The 23925-nt window shown below is 43.1% G+C and overlaps 1 protein-coding gene and 1 non-coding gene across 2 annotated transcripts; one reads left to right on the top strand and one right to left on the bottom strand.

Moving 5' to 3' along the window:
* Positions 1–2417: 2417 nt before the first annotated feature.
* On the bottom strand, positions 2418–19967 carry LOC126199548 (trypsin-1-like). The gene is made up of 7 exons (XM_049936472.1): positions 19811–19967; positions 16582–16680; positions 14005–14144; positions 10226–10323; positions 7941–8047; positions 4904–5097; positions 2418–2621 (listed from the first exon to the last, which is right to left on the bottom strand). The coding sequence occupies exons 1-7, from the start codon at positions 19857–19859 to the stop codon at positions 2478–2480; spliced, it is 831 nt and encodes a 276-aa protein (XP_049792429.1). The 5' UTR covers positions 19860–19967; the 3' UTR covers positions 2418–2477.
* On the top strand, positions 7626–7699 carry Trnat-ugu (transfer RNA threonine (anticodon UGU)). Its single transcript has one exon. It is a non-coding gene; the product is annotated as a tRNA-Thr (tRNA).
* Positions 19968–23925: the final 3958 nt, after the last annotated feature.

Here is a 23925-nt window from a genome sequence, read left to right as displayed (position 1 = left end):
CTCCATATGAAGCTCTACTATAGTCTTCAGGTTCAGACCGACAATAGAGGCTACATGTTCACCGAAACTGAAGGCCCACTTGATGATTGCGAAGCTTCAACAGGAGGGGCTATCTTCGTTACTCCTGATAATGAAGAGAATGTGACAGCATGGGCGAACGTGAGGAACCTGAGTATCCTTCAGCGCTTACATACAGAGGACCACAGAGGATCTAGATTGCAGTAGTCGGCTCCATTGTGAACTTTTAAAACAGTGGGTCGCTGTGTCTCCAGGAGACGGAGCAAGCAATGTGGTCTAGTGGTTCGGATACTGCGGTTCGTACATTCAAATCTGATCAACACCAAATATTGTTATTCAGAATTTATCCTTAGCAGAAGATTCCCAAAATTTGTTATGTCTGTAATATTTGCATTTTCAGGAGTATTCGACGTTTTGCTAAATATCAAAATTCTCTGTCATCGAGACAGTTCTGTCCTGTTCTGTCTGTGCATTCATGTCTGTAATAAACGTACATTCAGCGTTAAGTGTTGTACTTAGTTGAGGACACAGTTTTCCGGTTTGGAGCTTACAGAACGGAGAACACGGGTAATTGTTCTAGTTAACTAGAATCCCGTAACGCTATCTCTCCTCTGATATCTTAATTCCAGCCATACTCATGAAATTTCAGCTTCCAAATTTCTCTTTAGAGTGCGGAAATATTTTGTTGGTGCGCATCTACTTAAGGAGAAATGATCATCACAATGAAGTAAGGGAAATCAGAGCTTGCACGGAAAGATTTAAGTGTTCGTGTGCTGTTGAAAAGTGGAACTGTAGAGGAACAGCATGAAGGTGTTTCGATGAACTCTCTGCCAGTCGTTCAAATGGCTCTGAGCACTATGGGACCTAACATCTGAGGTCATCAGTCACCTAGACTTAGAACTACTTAAACCTAAAGAACCTAAGGACATCACACACATCGATGCCCGAGGCAGGATTCGAACCTGCGACCGTACGGTCGCGCGGTTCCAGACTTAAGCACCTAGAACCGCTCGTCAACTCCGGCCGGCGCCAGTTATTCAAGTATGAACACGGAGTAATCATATAGATGTAGGTACGTCAGTCACCTTGTGAATGTCCCTGCGTGTCAAGTCTTGCCAGTCTAGTAGCTCTTACAGCGGCTTGTGAGGTTGTGCCTCAGGTGATCATGAAAGAACTTCAGACGTTGGAAGTGCAGACCAGCGACGCCGTGACCGAAGAATGTTGATCGCGCTATTTTCTCAATAAGACTAATTGCCGATGTTGCCTGATCATAAATTACGAGTGCACAACACTACACGAAAACTGAAAGAGAACTACAGCTTTATCGTAGGACACTGAAAACAGTGGACAGTCCACATACAAAGTTGCTGATTATAATTGAAGGAATTACGTTCCTAGGCATCAAACGTCGACTGAATAGTAAATTAACTCCTGGCATAGATTTATTACAGGTAGTGAAGTCGATTAGTACACAAGACATGCACTTTAGTGAAGCAGCGTCCAGTCAGAGGCAGGTTACCCAGTGTTTCGCTATATCACTTCAGATAAGTTCCTTCAAAAAGACCAATCTTGCTCTTCGTCTCATCCTTTCCCAACTGAGTCAGCTTTCTGCTTCTAGTCACCAATTCGTCTAGGACACTTAACTATTAAATTGCCCGTTGCCTTCCTGCAGCTTCGGTACACGTGTGTAACAAAGCTGAGTCTTGTAATCCTTGCTTTTCAGAAGTCACTGATGCTATTAAAATCTTCCTTTCAAATTGTTAGTGGTAAACCAGATATGAAGGGTTTATTTCAATAGTGGTACAAGTCCATTACCTCCACTTTTCTGCCTATAATTCTTCTGAAATCAATGATGCAAACAAACAGAAAGAAAGGTTCATCTCTAGCAAGAAGCCATATGCTTGATTATTTCTGGTATCTCAACTGCAGATTTTTCATCTCTCTTTTAACTTTAGGACTCTGTATCTCAGAATGAATAAAAATTGACTCGTACCACTATTGAAATAAGCCCGTCATATGTGTTCTTCAGAACGTGGTGATGGAAATAAGCAGAGTGCAAAGCTTCACCCGTAAACGTCTTTGTTGAAGAGCTTGCTGCTAATGACATTCATAGCAGTACGTCAGGAGTCTTGATCCTTGCAGATTTAAGAATCAATGTTGAAGCCTTTCATTCCCTAATAATTTTCCTGTTTTGCGAAAAGTTCCGTTCATCTAGGAAGAACGTCGCGGGCATTCGAACTTTATCGTTCCGTAGTTTTGTTTAGAATTTTGTGTTAGTAAGACATTGTAGCTCCACCAAACGGAGTGACCAGTTATTTGATGTTTCAGTGAGAAGCAGTGCGGCTCATCATTGTCCAAGAGCCTCGGATTCAGACTGTGGGGAACAAATAAGACTGCAGTTTTTTTAGTATTTTTATTATGCATTAATCAAGCAAGATCACAGGTCCACCGTGAAGGGTTTAAACGTACTGGCTGACGAAGTCTGTGAAGGCAGACACTCTGGTGAAGACGGAAGGCGCTCCGACAGAACCGCAGGGGATGATTCCCCAGGACACGACTCCGATGAGGGTGCCGTCCTGGGCCAGTGGACCGCCGGAGTCTCCCTGCAGAGAAAGCAGTCAAGCAATCAGCATGCGGCACACCCAGTTACATGTGGATTTATCAGCTAGAGAGATTCTGGGCTCGTAATTATGTACGTCTGTTGGTGATCATTATACAAGGTGTGTTTTTGTTTTTAGTTATCGTCGTTTTAACTATGGCTTGCTCCTCTGTATAGTGTCAAATACCTGTCGTAATTCGTTCCCCGTGCGCAAGACTCCTCAAAGAGGTCGAGATTCATCGAATCCTTAGTGAAGGTTAAGCAGAAACCTCCACAGTAAATGCAATGGTTACCAAAACTGTTCAGACGTTTAAATATGGCTTTATAAACGTTCATAATGAATTGCAAAGTGATCGATCATTATTCATCAATGAAGACGTGGTGCAGAAAGTTTATGTAGAAGCCCAAGAAAAGGTGTAGCACTGATCTAGTACCCGGTGATTACTAATTCAAAAAAGAATGTTCAAATGTGTGTAAAATCTTATGGGACTTAACTGCTAAGGTCATCAGTCCCAGCGCTTACACAACACTTAACCTAAATTATCCTAAGGAGACACACACACACACCCATGACTGTGGGAGGACTCGAACCTCCGCCGGGACCAGCCTCATAGTCCATGACTGCAGCGCCCTAGACCACTCGGCTAATCCCGGGCGGCGATTACCAATTGCTCCTGAGTTGCAAAAGAAAGAATCAGTGTCAGGACAACAATTCTTACTTAAAAAATAGTCCTCTTAGCAGCCATTGCATCTGAATTACTACTCCGTTAATTCTCTTGATCTTTTCTTTTGTGTGTGTGAATTCCTAAAGGACCAAATTGTTGAAGTCATCGGTCCCTAGACTTACGCACTACTTAAACTAACTTAAACAACTATTGCTAAGAACAATACACACACCCAGCCCGAGGGAGCACTTGAACCTCCGGTCGGAGGGGCCGCGCAATTCGTGACATGGCGCCTCAAACCGCGCGGCCACTCCGAGCGACTGATCTCTTCTGCATGTTTAAACTAAGATTTTTATCAGTTACCTCATGCGTGTGTGACTGCTTAGAGCAGTTCAGAGTATCTTGTTCGTTAAGTCTTTTCACGTAACTGCTTATCTTGCAAGATACTGTACGTTCGAGTATCTTTCATGTATCGTACAAATGATGATCTATTATCACAATGATCCAGAAACTGCAATCAGTTTGAATGCCACCAGTAGCCCAACTGTGAATGCTGTTGACTGTTCCCAATACTGCCTACCTCTGTTACAGAACTAGAAGTTAAGCATTGATGCAGATAACTATCTCTTCAGTGAACTCCAGTTTCTAAGTTTCGTGATGGTAAAATAACGGGTGATCAGAAAGACAGTATAAATTTGAAAACTGAATAAATCACGGAATAATGTAGATAGAGAGGTACAAATTGACACACATGCTTGGAATGACATGGGGTTTTATTAGAACCGAAAAAATACATATGTTCAAAAAATGTCCGACAGATGGCGCTTCATCTCATCAGAATAGCAATAATTCGCATAACAAAGTAAGACAAAGCAAAGATGATGTTCTTTACAGGAAATGATTAATATGTCCACCATCGTTCGCCAACAATAGCTGTAGTCGAGGAATAATGTTGTGAATAGCACTGTAAAGCATGTCCGGAGTTACGGTGAGGCATTGGCGTCGGATGTTGTCTTACAGCATGCCTAGAGATGTCGGTCGATCACGATACACTTGCGACTTCAGGTAACCCCAAAGCCAATAATCGCACGGACTGAGGTCTGGGGACCTGGGAGACCAAGCATGACGAAAGTGGCGGCTGAGCAGCGCGCAAGAGATCTTTCACGCGTCTAGCAATATGGGGTGGAGCGCTATCCTACATAAACATCGTACGATCCAGCAGGTGTTTATCAGCCAGGCTGGGGATGATGCGATTCTACAACATATCGGCGTACCTCTCTCCCGTCACGGTAGCAGTTTTGCTATCGAGCGCCATCTGTCTGACATTTTGTGAACTTTTTTTGGTTCTAATAAAACCCCGTGTCATTCCAAGCATGTGTGTCAATTTTTACCTCTCCGTCTACATTATTACGTGTTTTATTAAGTTTTCAAATTTATACTGGCTTTTTGATCACCCTGTATGTATTCTAACAACACTCGCATACCTGAAGGGAAAGTTTTAAAAGGGTTAACTGATGCAAGACGTCTGAAGTTGTGGTGCGTGTACAGATCCCATTGTTCGCTAATACCGGTGTCCCCCCTGGGGTAGAGGCGCCGCCTGAGGCTCCGGCAGGTTACTTACCGAGCAGGCGGAGATGCCGCCGGTCACGGGCCCGGTGCAGACGTTGTCGTCGTTGAGCTCGCTGTCGCCCAGCAGCTCTGCGCACTCCGTGTTGCTGACGATGCTGACTTCGACCCACTGCAGGATGTCGGGCACCTCGGGCAGGATTCCAGAGCTGGTGCTACCCCAGCCTGACAGGATCGCAGACGATCCAGCTGCAAAACGAAAGGTCAAGCTCGTCACGTCGCTCCAAACGACACAGAACCGGTAGATATAGAGGTAATTTGCGGTGTACCCCAAGTAAGTGTGGTTGGACCGTTACTGTTTACAATATACATAAATGACCTGGTATAAAGCGTCGGATGCTGTTTAAGTCTGTTCGTTGATGATACGGTTGTCTATAACAAAGTAGCAACGCCGGAAGATAGTAGCGATTTGCAGAATCACTTCAAGAGAATTGCTGAATGGTGCAGGCTCTGGGAGTTGACCCTGAACGTAAATAAATGTAACATATTTGACACAAATAGGAAAATCAATCCACTGATGTACAGCTGCGCTATTGATGACGAACCACTAGAAACAGTATCTGCCTTGAAATATCTGCGAGTAATGATCCGGAACGACTTTAAGTGGAACGACCATATGAAACATATAGTGGGAAAATCAGATGCCAGACAGATTCATAGGAAGAATCTTAAGGAAATGTAACTCATCCACGCAAGAAGTGGCTTATAAGGTACTTGTTCGCCCGATTCTTGAGTATTATTAATCTGAGATCCCTACCGGATCGGACTGATAGAAGAGATAGAGAACATCCAACGAAGAGCGGTACGTTTCGTCACGGAATCATTTAGTCGGCACGAAAGCGTTACGGAGACACTCAACGAACTCCATTGGCAGACGTTACAAGAGAGGCGTTGTGCATCACGGAGAGATTTACTATTCAAATATAGAGAGAGCCCTTTCCGGGAAGAGTCAAACAACATATTACTTCCCCCTACATACGTCTGGCGTAAAGACGATGAGGAGAAAATTCGATAAATTGGATCCAACACAGTGCCTTACCGACAATCAGTCTCCCCACGCGCTATTCGCGAGTGGAACAGGGTTGGAGGGCTCTGCGATACAAAAAGTAGCCTCCGCAACACACCATTAGGTGGCTTGCAGAGTATGATGAAGATGTAGAAGACGCTGTAAAATCTTCGGTAACACAGAACGACGCCACATTCCTTAAATGTTCATCCATCGACTGCAGCGTTCATCATAACCTAGGGTTCTAGAACGTGTAACCAGTGACTTCAAATCTCATGAAATGCGAGTGCTCATAACCAAAGTTGATATTAGCAGAAAAAATTACAGTAGTTTACAGGTGACAGGTGGGATTTGCATGGTGGAGTACGCTTTGAACTTGTTTGTACTTGTTAAGTCAGGAGACCCATTTGTTTTGAATGACTCTGCGGTGATGCCCTAAAGCGCGTGATCGCGACTGCAATTATAGAACGACCCAGGTCCGATTAAGGTGGACATTAAGTTCCGTTACTTATGATCATTTACAGGAATTAAACAGGAACCGACAATCATGCAGCCACCCAAAGAAAAAGTGAGATATCTGTAGAGGCGAAAGGAGCCACGTAGTAACTATCAGTTTAGTTTACACAAACTGCAGCAAGTGACTTACAATAATTCGCCATATGGTGATAATTATCTAGCTGTCAAGGGAAAGGAACGATAAGAGACAATCATGAACAAACATGTCTGCAAGACAGCATCACAGCACTCTATTAAAATAAACATTTTATGAATTTATAAGGCAATAAAACAGTTAACAGTGAAACGCAGGGGTAGAAAGAGAAAGGAAAAATAAAATTCGATAGTATAGATAGCTAGATAATATCCTCGTTTGTAATAAAGATGGTTTCTGCAAACCGCAAAAATGTTTAGCATCATGTGATTAACTTTCCTCTACATCATCCAACGGTAAAACATCACCCTCATCCAACTATGGCAAAACGTTTTTGGATAAACAGTATTTTTATTTCTGATCAAACAGAATCAAGCTATTACTTTCAGGTCAGTTCTTACTATATATTCTAATTTGAACTAATCTTGCGTGACACGTGTCTATTTCACTCCAGCTCAGTCACTTACATGCACATATCTTTGTGTGGCATCACAGCTAAAATATGCGCAAATCGGCTGTTCCCTGTTAATGAAACGGTAACATGGGAAGCAACAGTTGGCCATTTCATAGCAAGGCTGACACTAACACTGTTGAACAGGTATACGGTCGAGAAGATAATTATAATAAGATGTCTCTGACAGAGTAAACAGGAAAGCCAATTTGAACCTGCACGATTACCTCTGACAGCAAAAGATGGTTATAGGCAGTCTGAACCAGCGAATCAAAATATAGATATACGTAAAAAATAAGTTGTTGATCTTGTAAGCAATTTTTTATCGCTATGGTTTATTCTGCAACTAGCACTACATGCCAAACGGAAAAGAAATGACTAGACTATGACGCCGCTCAACAGAAAATATGAAAATAAATGGGAGAACAATATCTTAGAGAAAGAGTAGACTGCTTTTTCGTCAAACAACATTCCTACGCTGTTACATAATACGGCATATTTTTTAATGGAAACCTCACCCAGTTACATTTTGTGGATAGTTTGCTGCTTTACATTAAAGGTATTCTGTAAACAATAGTAATTTCTAAGCCGCCGACAGGTGTTGTTGATATACCTCGGTGGCTCAGATGGATAGAGCGTCTGCCATGTAAGCAGGAGATCCCGGGTTCGAGTCCCGGTCGGGGCACACATTTTCAGCTGTTCACATCGAGATATATCAACAACACCTGTCGGCAGCTTAGGGTTTCAGTTAATCATCATTTATTCCAGGGAAAAGCTGCACGGTCATCAACAGTATTCTGTTCTTTCGAGAACAGTTACTGTCTTCATATATAAAGTGTATTTTCTACACTGTGGATGTGGTCTATTGCTACTGCATTCCAGTAACAACGACTGATGACAACATCAGACACGGCCTGCGGACTTACCAGTGGGGACGGATCCAGCGGTGGGCAGCGAGATGGCCTGCACGTTGCCACTCAGAGACAGGCTGGACTGCAGTAGGAAGACGGCGATGTCGTTGATGGCGACAGTGCTGCAACACAGAGCACAACCCAACAACCTTAACACCACCTGCTATTCCAGCAAAACGTTCGTGAACACGGGTGTATTGCGTGCCATGCGCCAACCTGGTCCGTAACTATAGGGCAACGAATGTGCCACAGAAATCAATCACCTGTGTAGAAAAATGAGTTAACCTGTTACGCACAAATCACAGAACCAGTTCATCTGTCATTCTCACTATTTGGACCGCTAAAGCACTCAGTAACAGGAATAAAACAATATTCGGAGATTGTGTACGCTTGCGGAGGCCGTCTGCCAATAGATAGGCGCAACACGTAATCGTGGTGTCATTGGATTTGGGGTGTTTGGTGGTACTACCATTAGAGTGGTCCTCCTCACACCATGCACGCCAGTCTTCCGTTTGAGTGGATCCACTACACTGTCGCCAGCCTGCTAATGAGCTGCAGTACGCGCGTGCATGCAACGGCTTTCGTTTGACCGGCAGTTCAGTAAAACCCTCTACTCATATCCGTTATCTATGGTTCCGTCTCCAGTTTCTAATTTATTTTGCTTGTCTCTAGGTTTATAGATGAGAACTACAGAACATTTTCAACAGTTTGTTGAAGAATGTTGTCTGTGTCTGAAAACAAAATGGTACGAGTGACAGTTAATACCTCTGTATGAATATGGGATTATTTCTAGTAAGGAAATGAACTTCTGGTGAGTCGCTGCAGAAATTCATTTCCTTGTGATAAATCTAAGCTTACTCTTCTATTAAGTAAGATAGCTCATGTTATCTAACATATTTGACCAGCGTGCATATTCACACCCTTCAGCAACGCAGATTTGTCTCATGGGACTTTGTGAAATCACGATACATTACGTTGTAAGTAGAAATTTAGCAAGTTTTAAGACGAACACCCTGTAGTGGCGCAGAAGGAAGGAGAGTTGGGTTTAACGTCCCGTCGCCATCGAGTTCATTAGAGACGGAGCACAAGCTCGGATGGTGTCAAGGATGTGGAAGGAAATCGACAGTGCCCTTTAAAAGGAACCATCACCTTTGCATTCCTTTTCATGGACGATGCTCGTGGATAAAAATGACTTCAATGTTCGTGACGAACATGAGGGCTGGCAGAATTGATTTTCAGATTCAGGAGTTATGGAGATAGTAATATTTTCTGGCACATTTTGATATTATTTGTTGTAGGAGCGATACTTAAAGTTTTCATTAGTTCTCTGGTGTTGGCAACCAGCACATTGATAACTGTTTGTTTCAGTCGAGAATAATATATGACAGATTTTAGTAAGTACTAAGCTGCAATCAACAAAGTAAAAAAGTGACTGAGGTAGGTTTGCAAGTTAAATGTATTATCTCTAGTAATTAATGTGCCTTATTCTTCTCACGGGCATGGAAAACCGTAGAATGTATGTTCGTCCAGACATTGAAATAGCTTGTCAGTCTGTTTGCCTGTCACAAATGCTACAGCCTTAAGATAGTTAATATTTCAATGGCCCCTTGAGTGACATATCTTGTTGCAGGGGGTCGACTAATACAATGGCAGCAACTTCCTATATTTCGTTGTGGTACATACTGTTGTGTTGGCTGAAGAGCCAACACCGTGTTACTAGAGGAGGCCGAAATGCACGCGTTTTAGCTCACGCAGGCTGGCGTGAGGAGGGGAGGACTATACTGACGTGAGGTCTGGAACATGACAGGGAATTACAATTCAGAAAGCGGACGTAATTAGTTGGATACTTAACTTTAATCCATTAATGATGAAAGTCGCTCTTGACGGTACATGATTCACAATATTATCTGTTCAGAATAGTAACTGAATATGGCGCCTTGCTAGGTTGTAGCAAATGACGCAGCTGAAGGCTATGCTAAACTGTCGTCTCGGCAAATGAGAGCATATGTAGACAATGAACCATCGCAAGCAAAGTCGGCTGTACAACTGGGATGAGAGCTAGACCTGCCGTGTGGCGGCGCTCGGTCTGCAATCACCGACAGTGGCGACACGCGGGTCCGACGTATACCAACGGACCGCGGCCGATTTAAAGGCTACCACCTAGCAAGTGTAGTGTCTGGCGGTGACACCACACATACCACAACTGTTTTTGGAATCACTATTTTTGGAACTTTTTGTATAGGCAGGTCAGGAATTCACGTTCCACACGCTTTCCAAAGAGCGGCGGCTCTGAGACTTACCCCACCATCTCGTAGTCCGGGTGCACAATCTGCTCGGAGACCTGGATCCTCTGCTCGATGGACGAGTCACTGCTCAGGGAGTTGATACCGGCGACGGCCTGGAACAAGTTTCAGACATTACGATTGAGTCTTATTATTAACCTTTGCTAGCAAAGAAGTGTAATAAGACTACATACTGAAACAACAGAGAAACGGTCTTGGGAGATGTGTCAAGATGTCTTTGATTTCAAGATGCTGCTTCGATATGCATTTGTCAACCTATATCAACGACCATACTTAATTCCACTATTACGTCATGAACAAGCCATGCTACCTCTCGTAGAATGGCTGTGCATATTATTTAACAACCTTCTCCACGTGTATACAGTATAGACATACAAAGGCACCTACCGTAGATTGCCTGGCAGACGACCCTTCCGTCATTATTTCAAATGGTTCAAATGGCTCTGAGCACTATGGGACTTAACACCTGATGTCATCAGTCCCCTGGAACTTAGAACTACTTAAACCTAACTAGCCTAAGGACATCACACACATCCATGCCCGAGGCAGGATTCGAACCTGCGACCGTAGCGGTCGCGCGGTTCTAGATCTGTCGTTATTTGTTCGTCCCTTTCGTTCACCATTAAAGACAAGATTCAACCAAAATTACTTACATATACTCAATTCATTTTCCGCAACGAATATTGTCTTTATTCTATGACTACGTTATGTGATCACATTACTACTTCGTGAGACATTTCTGCTGATTGATCTTCCTGTAATCTGACAAGCCGAAGATCTCTCAGATCAGCAGTGTAAATAAAAAGTTGCATTCCTCATTTTATCTTGTAACTACTGAACTCTCTTTCAATCGTCGATTTGTCCTTCTTAAAATCGATCCCATACGCTCCTCCGATTTTATTCCTCATCGTAACGTTGTAGTTAACCATTTTCCTCGAAGTGTCCGAGTTTAGGACGGACAATCATGACGGTACTCAAACGAAAATTATCGTTTAAAGTTCCGTCGACAACGAGATCATTAGAGATCGACACAGAACTCAAAAGGTACCGGAATCTGCCTTCTGCTCCTTCAAATTATCCTCTACTTTAACCATATGTAGGGATAGCTACTATTCACTATCACACAACGCCAATAGACTATCTAGGTGGTTCTATGTTTCCCTAAAGTTACTCATGATGCCATTATATTTCGAGTGTTACCTTTATTCGGGATACAGACTCAAACAAAGTCTGCTGAAAACGTCTCTCTTTTACGAAGGTACACCCTATGTTTTGATATCAGTCAATGTCATACCAACGTGCCGAACGACCTTCAGAAAAGTAGAAATATTGTACTCTCTGTACAAAAGCCAACTGTACTGCAGTTTTAAGGCAATAAATGACTCTTTGTTATTGCCTGAGTTTTCGTCTTGACTGCAACGTTTTCAGGTTATAAACATTACCATCGTAAAGTGCATACAGTCAAGTTATAAGTAATTTCCATTAATTATAAGATACATAGTGTCTGTTCTTTCGGACATATGCTAAATAACAGACACCACACATTCATGTAACTGATGCACCACACTGGACTGTGAATTCACAGCCTTCAGTTACGTTCGACCTCCAGCGGGAATCTAAGATTTGCGAGCATGGAGGACATGGATGGGGACTGCGGATAGGAGGCGCCTGGTGGGAGTGGGAGTCAGCCGGGGAGCGTCTCGATATAGTCCACGCATGTTGTTGTTGTTGTGATCTTCAGTCCGGAGACTGGTTTGCTGCAGCTCTCCATGCTACTCTATCTTGTGCAAGCTTCTTCATCTCTCAGTACCTACTGCAAACTACATCCTTCTGAATCTGCTTAGTGTAGTCATCTATGGTCTCCCTCTACGATTTTTACTCTCCAAGCTGCCCTCCAATACTAAATTGGTGATCCCTTGACGCCTCTGAACATGTTCTATGAACCGATCCTTTCTCCTAGTCAAGTTGTGCCACAAACTCCTCTTCTCACCAATTCTATTCAGTACCTCCTCATTAGTTATGTGATCTACCCATCAAATCTTCAGCATTCTTATGCAGCACCACATTTCTATTCTCTTCTGGTCCAAACTATTTATCGTCCATGTTTCACTTCCATACTTGGCTACACTCCATAGAAATACTTTCAGAAACAACTTCCTGACACTTAAATCTATACTCGATGTTAACAAATTTCTCTTCTTCAGAAACGCATTCCTTGCCGTTCTCAGTCTACATTTTATATCCTCTCTACTTCGACCATCATCAGTTATTTTGCTCCCAAAATAGCAAAACTCGTTTACTATTTTAAGTGTCTCATTTCCTAATCTAATTCCCTCAGCATCACCCGAGTTAACTCGACTACATTCCATTATCCTCGTTTTGCTTTCATTGGTGCTCATCTTATATTCTCCTCTCAAGACACTGTCGATTCCGTTTAGCTGCTCTTCCAGTCCTTTGCTGTCTCTGACAGAATTACAATGTCATCGGCGAACCTTAAAGTTTTATTTCTTCTCCGTGGATTTTAATACCTACTCCGAATTTCTTATGTTTCCTTTACTGCTTGCTCAATATACAGATTGAATAACATCGGGGATAGACTACAACCCTGTCTCACTCCCTTCCCAACCACTGCTATCCTTTCATGCCCCTCGACTCTTATAACTGCCATCTGGTTTCTGTACAAATTGTAAATAGCCTTTCACTCCCTGTATTTTACCCCTGCCACCTTCAGAATTTGAAAAAGAGTATTCCAGTTAACATTGTCAAAAGTTTTTTTTAAGTCTACAAATGCTAGAAACGTAAGTTTGCCTTTCCTTAATCTGTCTTCTAAGATAAGTCGTAGGCTCAGTATTGCCACACGTGTTCCAACATAACTACGGAATCCAATCTGATCTTCCCCGAGGTCGGCTTCTACCAGTTTTTCCATTCGTCGGTAAAGAATTGGCGTAAGTATTTTGCAGCTGTGACTTATTAACCTGATAGTTCGGTAATTTTCAAAAAAAATGGTTCAAATGGCTCTGAGCACTATGGGACTTAACATCTGAGGTCATCTGTCCCCTAGAACTTAGAACTACTTAAACCTAACTAACCTAAGGACATCACACACATCCATCCCCGAAGCAGGATTCGAACCTGCGACCGTAGCGGTCGTGCGGTTCCAGACTGTAGCGCCTAGAACCGCTCGGCCACCCCGGCCGGCTCGGTAATTTTCACATCTGTCAACACCTACTTTCTTTGGTATTGGAACTATTATATTCTTCTTGATGTGCGATAAATAACATGTCCAGGTGGCGTGGTGATTAATACATCCGCTTTGGTTAATACAACCGCTTAGCAAAGACAATACCCAAGTTTCGAGTTCCGGTATGGGTCACATTTTCACTCGACGCCGCTGATTCCGCATAAAGTACCTATGATGTCATTAGTTTCTTCTATTTCCTTTCCTTTCCCCCCTCCCCTCCACCTTCAATTTAGATTATTGCTGTTGATAATTAAAATTAAAAATAGAAAACTTTATAAATCGTTGTTGGTCTGTTATTTATTTTGCTGGAGAGTGAATATAGGCTGCCAGTCCATCTTCATTATCTTGTACGTCTCATGTTCCGTATGAAATGTTACAGTACAACGACTGAAGACGATACTAACACGACCACTACTAGAAACAATAGACTTTGCTCTACACGTCATGGCAAGCCAATTCATTTGTACTGCTATTAGTCTCTGTAGTTGCAGTCGACGCACACGTAAGAATGTTAGTGCTTAGGTGTACCACTCACCTCGTAGTGTCCGACGAACAGCGGGTCTGCGCAGTGGCCTGCGGTGACGAGGGCGTTGGCGCTGGCGACGGAGGCGCCGCACATGTGCGACGCGATGCCCAGCAGCACCCACTGCAGCGACACCTGGTACGGGAACTGACCTGCACACACAACACGCCGGCTCAGCGCCTGCTGTTGGAGCACTCCTCACCAAGTACGATGTCTGCCAGTACCAGGAAGCAACGTCAACTGTAAGCGGCGTGTGCGCCACGTGCAGTTGCAAGGGACATGAACGTTGCTTTGATATGCCAGACAGATCGGGCTTGCCGGCCAGCCACTTCCACGGCAACTTCACTTAGTGACTTTCGCATGTTTTCAGTCCAACTCCGTAGCTAGCGAAGTACCTCACCGACCGCCTGACTTTCCCCACAGTGTTTAGGATATACACGGTGATTCAAAAAGAATACCACAACTTTAGGAATTTAAAACTCTGCAACGACAAAAGGCAGATTTAAGCACTATCTGTCGGCGAATTAAGGGAGCTATAAAGTTTCATTTAGTTGTACATTTGTTCGCTTGAGGCGCTGTTGACTAGGCGTCAGCGTCAGTTGATGCTAAGATGGCGACCGCTCAACAGAAAGCTTTTTGTGTTATTGAGTACTGCAGAAGTGAATCGACGACAGTTGTTCAGCGTGCATTTCGAACGAAGTATGGTGTTAAACCTCCTGATAGGTGGCGTATTAAACGTTGGTATAAACAGTTTACAGAGAATGGGTGTTTGTGCAAAGGGAAAAGTTCTGGACGGCCGAGAACGAGTGATGAAAATGTAGCACGCATCCAGCAAGCATTTGTTCGCAGCCCAAGAAAATCGACTCGCAGAGCTAGCAGAGAGCTGCAAATTCCACAATCAACTGTATGGAGAGTCCTACGAAAAAGGTTAGTTATGAAACCTACCAACTATCCGAGGCGATGGATCGGCCGCCAGGCAGCCCGTGACAGAGCACTTCATCACTGGCCTCCAAGAAGCCCTGATCTTACCCCCCTGCGATTTTTTCTTATGGGGGTATGTTAAGGATATGGTGTTTCGGCCACCTCTCCCAGCCACCATTGATGATTTGAAACCAGAAATAACAGCAGCTATCCAAACTGTTACGCCTGATATGCTACAGAGAGTGTGGAACGAGTTGGAGTATCGGGTTGATATTCAAAAAATGGCTCTGAGCACTATGGGACTCAACTGCTGAGGTCATTAGTCCCCTAGAACTTAGAACTAGTTAAACCTAACTAACCTAAGGACATCACAAACATCCATGCCCGAGGCAGGATTCGAACCTGCGACCGTAGCGGTCTTGCGGTTCCAGACTGCAGCGCCTTTAACCGCACGGCCACTTCGGCCGGCGGGTTGATATTGCTCGTGTGTCTGGAGGGGGCCGTATTGAACATCTCTGAACTTGTTTTTGAGTGAAAAAAAAAAACCTTTTTAAATACTCTTTGTAATGATGTATAACAGAAGGTTATATTATGTTTCTTTCATTAAATACACATTTTTAAAGTTGTGGTATTCTTTTTGAATCACCCTGTATTATGCACTCAACACAGGAGCCATGGCGTTTTCATTGAGTAATACCACGAGTTATTTAGCTTTCATAGTTTTATTGATTAGAATTCTAAACGAAGTGCGTTCAGTTTCCTGTCTCCTGTGAAAATGAAGCTATTTTAAAAATTTTGAACATAATACACGCAAGGAGGCCCTGTTAGGACACCACAGGGTACACATTCGCAACTTTGAAAACCAGTTGAGTAAACTAAGCACAGTTCGGTTTTTCCCGTTAAATCAGTCAGTGGCGATCAAGCAGATTCCGCCCAACTCTGATACGACAGACAGCAGACTGGTTTCACGTGGGCACCAAGCAAATAATTACCACAAAAACTGAAAAGAACACACCTTACATCGTGCACACTAATCTCTTTTTCATCCTACACATGATATATCATGGAAATAGCTGAACCGTTGTAAAGTCTACCGAAATACAGCTAACACAGATTCGCGAGAATCACGACTCTTGCCTGTCGAAAATTCCGTTTTAAGATCTCTCCTACGCTGATCCACAGGCTATACCGTTATCTTCCGGTGATCTCCTTCCGTGCCTGCTAATAGACGTAAGGCTGTAGCTGTTCTCTAGAATGGGCCGCACTAGTGTGTTGTGTGCTGTTCCTTCAACGGATGCACCGCACCAGTGCAATCTCGTGCCAATATGAATAATATTTTCCCAGTTTCAATTTGTTTCGTTGCTTGAAATGAAAGGAAGTTTTAACAGATCTTATTTAGGATCCGCTGCACTTTCCGGAAACCCTCACGAAAAATTTAAATTTTCCATTTACATTCAATACCGTTGACGTTTAAGTCCCTCAGACGTCGTATTTCAAAGACTTTCAGTCGATTTCTTTTTCTTTCTTCCCCGTTATTAAAGTACGACAACCACACACTGCTATGGTAACTCAGTTCGTTCACATGCAAAAGCCTCTTCCACCTGCTGCATTTGACGGCTCACGTTTTAGTACATCAGAAGACAGACAGGCGCCATTGGAGTGACTTACCCAGGGTGGCATCTGCACCACCGACGATGCGGCCGTGCTTCAGGCCGAACCTCCTGTGGGGCCCGCTGTGTGGGAGACGGCGGATGGGCAGCTCAGCCGCTGCAACACAATAGAAACCATTGTCATTGTGGTATTAACACAAACAAAACATTAACATGCAAACAACCTCCCTCTTTGACGACAGAAATAATCTTAATACTTTAAAAATGTAGGTGATGTGTGTCATAGTTGACTGACGTAAATCACGATGTTAATTGGTTGGTTGGTTGTTTTGGGGAAGGAGACCAAACAGCGAGGTCATCGGTCTCGTCGGATTAGGGAAGGAAGTCGGCCGTACCCTTTCAAAGGAACCATCCCGGCATTTGCCTGGAGCGATTTAGGGAAATCACGGAAAACCTAAATCAGGATGGCCGGACGCGGGATTGAACCGTCGTCCTCCCGAATGCAAGTCCAGTGTCTGACCACTGCGCCACCTCGCTCGGTCGATGTTAATTCAGCCGCCTGTCGCAGAACGTGTTCTGCCTCCGTGCACACTGGCGTCTTTCCTAGCGGATATGTGCGAGTTGTGCCGCATATGTATTTTTTAGAGTGTAGGTGAATGTAATGAATCCGTGCATAATGTAACGTTATGTTTGTGTTCTGTGTTAATCATGATGATGATGATCATGAGGGAAGGGAGAAAGTGAAATCCGATGCCAGCAAATAACCTACTCCTCCCAAATAGCGGTGTCCGCAGCTCGCGGTCTAGTGGCTAGCGTTGCTGCCTCTGGATCACGGGATGCCGGGTTCGATTCCCGGCCGGTTGGGGGATTCTCTCTGCCCGGGGACTCGGTGTTTGTGTTTTCATCGTTTCATCATCATCATCGTTCGTGACAGTGGCTCGATTAGACTGTATAAAAAATTGGACTGTGAAAAAAATTGGAAATTTGTACGGACGCTGATGACCGCGCAGTGGAGCGCACCACAAATCAACCAAATCTCGAACAGCAGCAGCGAGGTCGCCAACACTAACGTCCCCACTGACGGACGGACACCATCACCTGAGCCACATTCTCTCACGTCACGAGACACTGCGGAGTGGTTTGTAATTTAATTCAGGACATTGACGCTAAGACTCATGTTCAGTATCATTACAGTAACATCTCTCTTTTCCCTTTCTGGCCAAATATACGGATCGAAAATCTCAACCAGCATCAGCATTCGAACCAGCTTACCTCCAACTCGAGCGCTGCCACACGGGCGTCAGTTAAAGACCTTGGTCATGCAGGCGGATCGTACTTTTAAACACATCCATCTTCTAGAACATAATGTGACCACAAATGTACGTTCTGTGGGATTTGATATGTAGGTTTCTCTTGTCCCATGTACTTGGAAAAACACATATAGTGTTTCATTATTATTTCGTTGCTTACGTATTTTTGCAGTGACATAGTTAAAGTGAAACCTATAAAAATGTGTCATTTCTGAGCAGCTCCCTCATGACGTAAGGCTAAAGACACTAAAGTTTTTACAAAGATTTTCTGAAGACACAATGGACTTTATGTATATTTTTATATATTTTAATTATTTCCCTGCTTTCCCCTTTTTCAGTCTCTCTTAAATTTCGATAAAAGTTGTTTAACAAACTTTCTTATGCACTGGAGACGAAGCTACCACCTGACATCATCAAATCAGCAGCCCACCTAATTGTTACAGTAAGCTGACAATGGTATTCTACAAGATGCATTCCTTCCACACATCATCTCTCCCACGTTAGCAATACTTCAACTTCATATACGAAATTAGTCCCAACGACTCCATCACAACATTTTTGTCTCCACCGATTTTGCATGTGGCAAAAATTACGAGATAGATTTGATCTCATCCCCAGCATTGCTAAATTTTGTTGTTGAGAGATAGTAAATAACATCAAAATCTGCCATTTTAAAATCTTTTTTAAAAATTAAACATGCTGAAAACTCAAACATAAATGGGACGTCGAGTGCTGTTCTTCATCATTTTTTACTTGCATTTCTATCGTAGTTTTCGTGCTTTAATTAAGGAAGTATATGTGTGTCTGGCGTAGAATTTCGAGACCACTCATGATTCGACAAGATCGTATCTATGCATACGTCATTCGATTTAAAGTTCGGTGACCTGCTATTGAACATTTCATAATCAAAATTACCGTACTGTGAGCAATTACTTCTACTTTGTAACTTACGAAATTTTCCAGTACATTGTTGGTCACAAAATGTTAACTTTCTTTCGACACGAGTTCAAACCAGATACTTTGTTTAATGGTAGTATGTGTCTTCTTTTCTGAGAAAAAGGAAATAAAAGTATTTGATGCCATAGTTATTTTTCAAAATGTTGTGTAGAACGGTTTATTTGAGATTGTATAAGAGCTTTCAAAATCGGATACTATTAGATCTTTTCAATTCAGTACAACCATTAAAACTTTTTTTCAAATAAAGAATTCAGAAAGCCCATTCATATTACACTGCATGTGGTCTACTCTGAAGTTTTTTCTAAACATTGATTCTTTACATAAAACAATCGAGAAATAACATCGTTACTGCCCCAATTCGTTTGACCAGTGCCATAAAAATCTTCTCCACACGATCAGTTAAATCTCTCATCGGGCCCCTTTTCAGTCAGTCATTAATGTCTTAGAATGACTTAAGTAAGTGATAAATTAAAAAGTGGAAAGAGTAACGATAGAGCTTGCATTGTTTGGACGGGTGGCATTTTTAACCGACTCCACTACCGCTAAGTCGTTTCCGCAATTATCCTGCACACCTGCTCTCGCTGAGAGCTAGGGCTGAGAAGGTAAGAATTTTGGGTTTTGCATTTCGTCAACGATGAGGCCGTTAGAGACAGAGCACATGCTAGTAGTATTGGAGAAGAGTCGGAAAAGTGCCAGCTGTGTTTTTTTCAATGGACCACTCCAACGTTTGCCCTTAGTGATTTAGAGAAATCACGGTAAACTTTAATACTGATGTCCAGACAACAGTTTGAACCATCGTCCTCCTGAAAATGAATTTTGTGTTTTAACCAATTCGATTCCTTGCATCTAAATAATATGGAGTGTGACATACAGTGGTTACAATGTCCCTGGAAACGATGGGGACTGGAAAGCAGAAGAGCGGCTACTACGCATTGAGCAGCAAGAGGGCCACATGTCTTGACAACAGATTACTAACGTACAACTAAATGTACAGCAAAACAGAGAGCGTTGGACACTCACCAAGAACGCAGGCTGCGAGCGCCAGCACGAGCACGGTCTGCCTCATCATGATGGACCTTTGCGAGTCTGGAGACGAGGTGCCCCGCAGCGGATTCCCCGCCTCTTATATAGCCACTTCTCTAATTACAAGAGGCTGTCCTTTGCACCTTCGACGAGAGGGAATGCCACATCACATGCTTTGAACGTCTAATCAAACTGTCTGATTACGAAGCTCATTTGTCTGATTAGAGGAGAGACCTGAAATTTTAGCAATCAACTTCTTATCGATAAGTACTGTTTGATAGTATACTTACATATTTTTTATTTCTTTGCACTGATAAAACTAATAACCTGCTCCTGTTATTGACCGAATACACGGAAGTTACCGGCCGTCTTTGTTGCCAGCTCCTTTTAGAACATAAAATAAAATGTCGTGTGACTAGGGCCTCCTGTCGGGTAGACCGTTCGCCGGATGCAAGTCTTTCGATTTGACGCCACTTCGGCGACTTGCGCACCGATGGGGGTGAAATGATGATGATTAGGACAACACAACACCCAGCCCCTGAGCGGGAATCGAACCCGGCCCCTTAGGATTGACATTCGGTCGCGCTGACCATTCAGCTACCGGGGGCGGAAGTACCAAATAATAGGGCATTGTATTTTACATGTTATGTAACATTATCGTGAAACAGAGTACTGTAGTCTTGACAATAGCACATCAATGTAAAATACGGATTTTTTTTTTTTTTTTTTTTTTTTTTTTTGTGCTCTGTATTACTACTAGTATTTTCTGGCTTGTGGTTTTACTGGATGCTTATCCATTCTAGTTCGTTTTATGTATTTTTCATTGAGGTTATTCCGATCACTCCACCCCTTTTGGTAGCCGTGCGTGTTAAAGTGTGGCTTCAGTACACGTGAGGTGTGCCACCCTGGATCGAACCCGCCTGTCTTATTAACGGCGTGGGTCGGTGTGCTGGCCAACCCACATACGGTTTTTAGACGGATTTCCACATCCCAATGGGTTAATACTGAGCTGGTGTCCAAGTCCCGCCTCACTTCCATGATTCGCAAACATTTGCGAAAATATTGATCACTTTCACATGAATAACACTACACCCAGGCAGTTCTGTTTTAATAGAAACTCTCCTGCGGAAATCGGAGGACTAATACTTTTCCGGGAGTACTTGTCCTGCAAAGGTAGAGATCCTTCAAATGGTTCAATTGGCTCTGAGCACTATGGGACTTAACTTCTGAGGTCATCAGTCCCCTAGAACTTAGAACTACTTAAACCTAACCAACCTAAGGACATCACATACATCCATGGCCAAGGCAGGATTCGAACCTGCGACCGTAGCGGTCGCGCGGTTCCAGACTTTAACGCCTAGAACCGCTCGGCCACCCCGGGTAGAGATCCTGCTAAGGTAGGAGATGAGATACTGGTGGAAGAAAAGCTGTGAGGACGGCTCATGAGTCGCGCTTGGGTGACTCAGTCGTTAGAACACTTGTCCGCGAAAGGGGAAGGTCCCGAACTGAGTCTTGGTCAGGAACGTAGTTTTAATCTGGCAGGAAGTTTCCTTTATTCTTGTTTTAAATGCGTAATGTTATCAATATTTCTTGTACTTTTATGTGAGATGTTACCTCCTACTTCCGCATATGGTGTGCCGAGACAGATTTAGTACAGCTTCCTCCACTTAGTTAACTGCCAGTCCTTCGTTCATTAAAAGCACGCATGGTCCCCAAGCCATCATAAGTACTAAGGCAGTCTCAGGCTATAGAGAAATTATACTCACAGTTTTCAGTGTATCCGCGTCGAGCCACACATACGAGTACTGTTCCTTTGACCGTTGTATATAACTTCAACGATTGAACAGACCGAAGAAACAGCTGCAGAAGACCGTTTCCGTACATAGAGCCTCAGCGCGACCGAAAACAATGCAAGGCCACTGCCTTGCTTTAATTCAGTTATTAAGCCAGACATTCATCACAAAGTGCCACTAGACCTAGCAGTAATTCGCATTTGAGAGATTTACAAAAAAATGTTCCAAATGGCTCTGAGCACTATGGGACTTAACATCTGTTGTCATCAGTCCCCTAGAACTTAGAACTACTTAAACCTAACTAACCTAAAGACATCACACACATCCATGCCCGAGGCAGGATTCGAACCTGCGACCGTAGTAGTCGTGCGGTTCCGGACTGAGCGCCTGAACCGCTAGACCACCGCGGCCGGCAGAGATTTACAAAGGCGTCTAATATGATAGGCATTGGTGTCTGACAGAGGCAGGAAGAGAGACAGAGTGACAGAAAGGGGTGAAGGAGATAAACAAGGAGACAAACAGAGAGAGAGAGAGACGTGGGGGCAGTGGGGGAGGCAGAGAGAGAGAGAGAGAGAGAGAGAGAGAGAGAGAGAGACAGGAATAACGGGAGGGTTAGACGCAAGATAGCCCATCTGCAGATGGTCAGGCCAAGAAACGTAATTGTAATTTAAATTCGTAACTAATTAGAATTCATTGCCACCGTATAATAATCGCAGATACAAGTGCGGAATAACCCAGATATATTTACTGAAGGAAGCTCGTCACCGTGTTGTAACGAATTGAGTAATATTTCTCATCATTTATGTGCAAGACTGATTATGAATACTAATGAAATAGAATTGCCGCTAAATGTAGAATGACCTTTTGTAGACAGTACCTATTTAAACGAAAAACAATAAAGGAACAACCCTGAATCGGCTTTAAGGTTCAAACCGTTGTTTTTTTTACAAAAAAAGACATTTTCATATACGGATAAGTGTAAACATGCACTGCAGCTGAACTGCCCAGTGGTTAACACATACTTAACGATGGAAATAATTACGTCCAACACACAGGATGAAAATGTATAAGTGAGTTAATAAGCTGTAATTTTTGGAAACCCTCGACCAGACGTGCTTTATCTCCGAAAGTTAGCAGTGTGAGCGTAAAGTAACCGTTTTTGATTTATTTTTCATAATGGAACAAGACGACGAAGGCATCATTCAAGTACGAAGAGCAAAATATTGGCTTAGTGGTGGTGTGGTACCAGCTGTTCGAGAAATTCTCCACACTCAAAGATAAATGAGACCACGTGGGTGTAATGTCGATTATATTAGTATATTATCTGAAGATCGCAAAGCACCATGTTACTGTATTATGGTACTAACGTGTAAATACGTCAAGGTAGAGTAGCGCCTAGAGATTGTTTTAGTACAGGCAACAACGTTACAATGTGAGGTACTGAAGCGAGAAGCAGACATCGAGAGGTCTTAATAAGTGACTCTGATCAGTCTACCTAAAACATGGGCTGATGCTGCTGCCAGTCACCAGCCTGAAGCCATTTTTGTAACACACCTTGACTTGAAGGTTAATGGTCCGCAATATTGAAAGCAGAGAATTTTGCACAGTCGATTTAAACGTAGTCACTGCCCCACTGACAAACAGAAATCATGCGAAATGAAAGCAGCTGTCAGAAGGTCAATGAGACATTCTTTTAACAAATTTGAAAGCAATATTTTATCTGCAGATTCTAAAAATAACCCGAAAAAATTTTGGTCGTACGTAAAATCTATGAACGCTACAAATAATTCAATACCTTCTCTTGCAGACAGTACGGGTAATGTAACTGACGATGATAAACAGAAGACCGAAATTCTAAACCTAGCTTTCAAAAACACGTTTACGGTAGAGGACTGCGGCACCATTCCCCCTTTCAATTATCGAACAAACGAAAGGATGGCTGACATAGTGTGTAGTGTATCTGGGATTTCAGAACAATTAAGATCCTTAGACGCCAGGAAGGCATCTGGCCCAGACGGTATCCCCGTAAGATTTTATGTTGATTATGCTACAAATATAGCACTATTCTTATCCATCATCTATCAGAGATCATTGGAACAGCGGAAAGTTCCACGGGACTGGAAGAATGCCGAGGTCATAGCAGTCTATAAAAAGGGTAGAAAATCGAATGCACACAATTACCAGACAATTTCACTGGCATCGATTTGAAGTAGAATCATGGAACATATTGTGTTCAGACATAATGACCTTCTAGACTCTGAGAAGATCATCTGCAGAAACCAGCACGGTTTTAGGAAACAGCGGTAATACCAGACACGG

The sequence above is a fragment of the Schistocerca nitens genome, chromosome 1 (assembly GCF_023898315.1).
Source record: "Schistocerca nitens isolate TAMUIC-IGC-003100 chromosome 1, iqSchNite1.1, whole genome shotgun sequence".
Taxonomy (NCBI): Eukaryota; Metazoa; Arthropoda; class Insecta; order Orthoptera; family Acrididae; genus Schistocerca; species Schistocerca nitens.
The sequence above is the reverse complement of the archived record's forward strand: the minus strand, read 5'-3'. Positions and strand labels throughout refer to the sequence as shown.

Coding starts and splice junctions, on each gene's coding strand:
- LOC126199548 (XM_049936472.1), bottom strand. CDS start 19,859: ATGATGAGGCAGACCGTGCTCGTGCTGGCGCTCGCAGCCTGCGTTCTT. Junction 16,681..19,810: donor GCTCGCAGCCTGCGTTCTTG/GTGAGTGTCCAA, acceptor ATTGTGTTGCAG/CGGCTGAGCTGCCCATCCGC. Junction 14,145..16,581: donor TGGTGCAGATGCCACCCTGG/GTAAGTCACTCC, acceptor TTGTGTGTGCAG/GTCAGTTCCCGTACCAGGTG.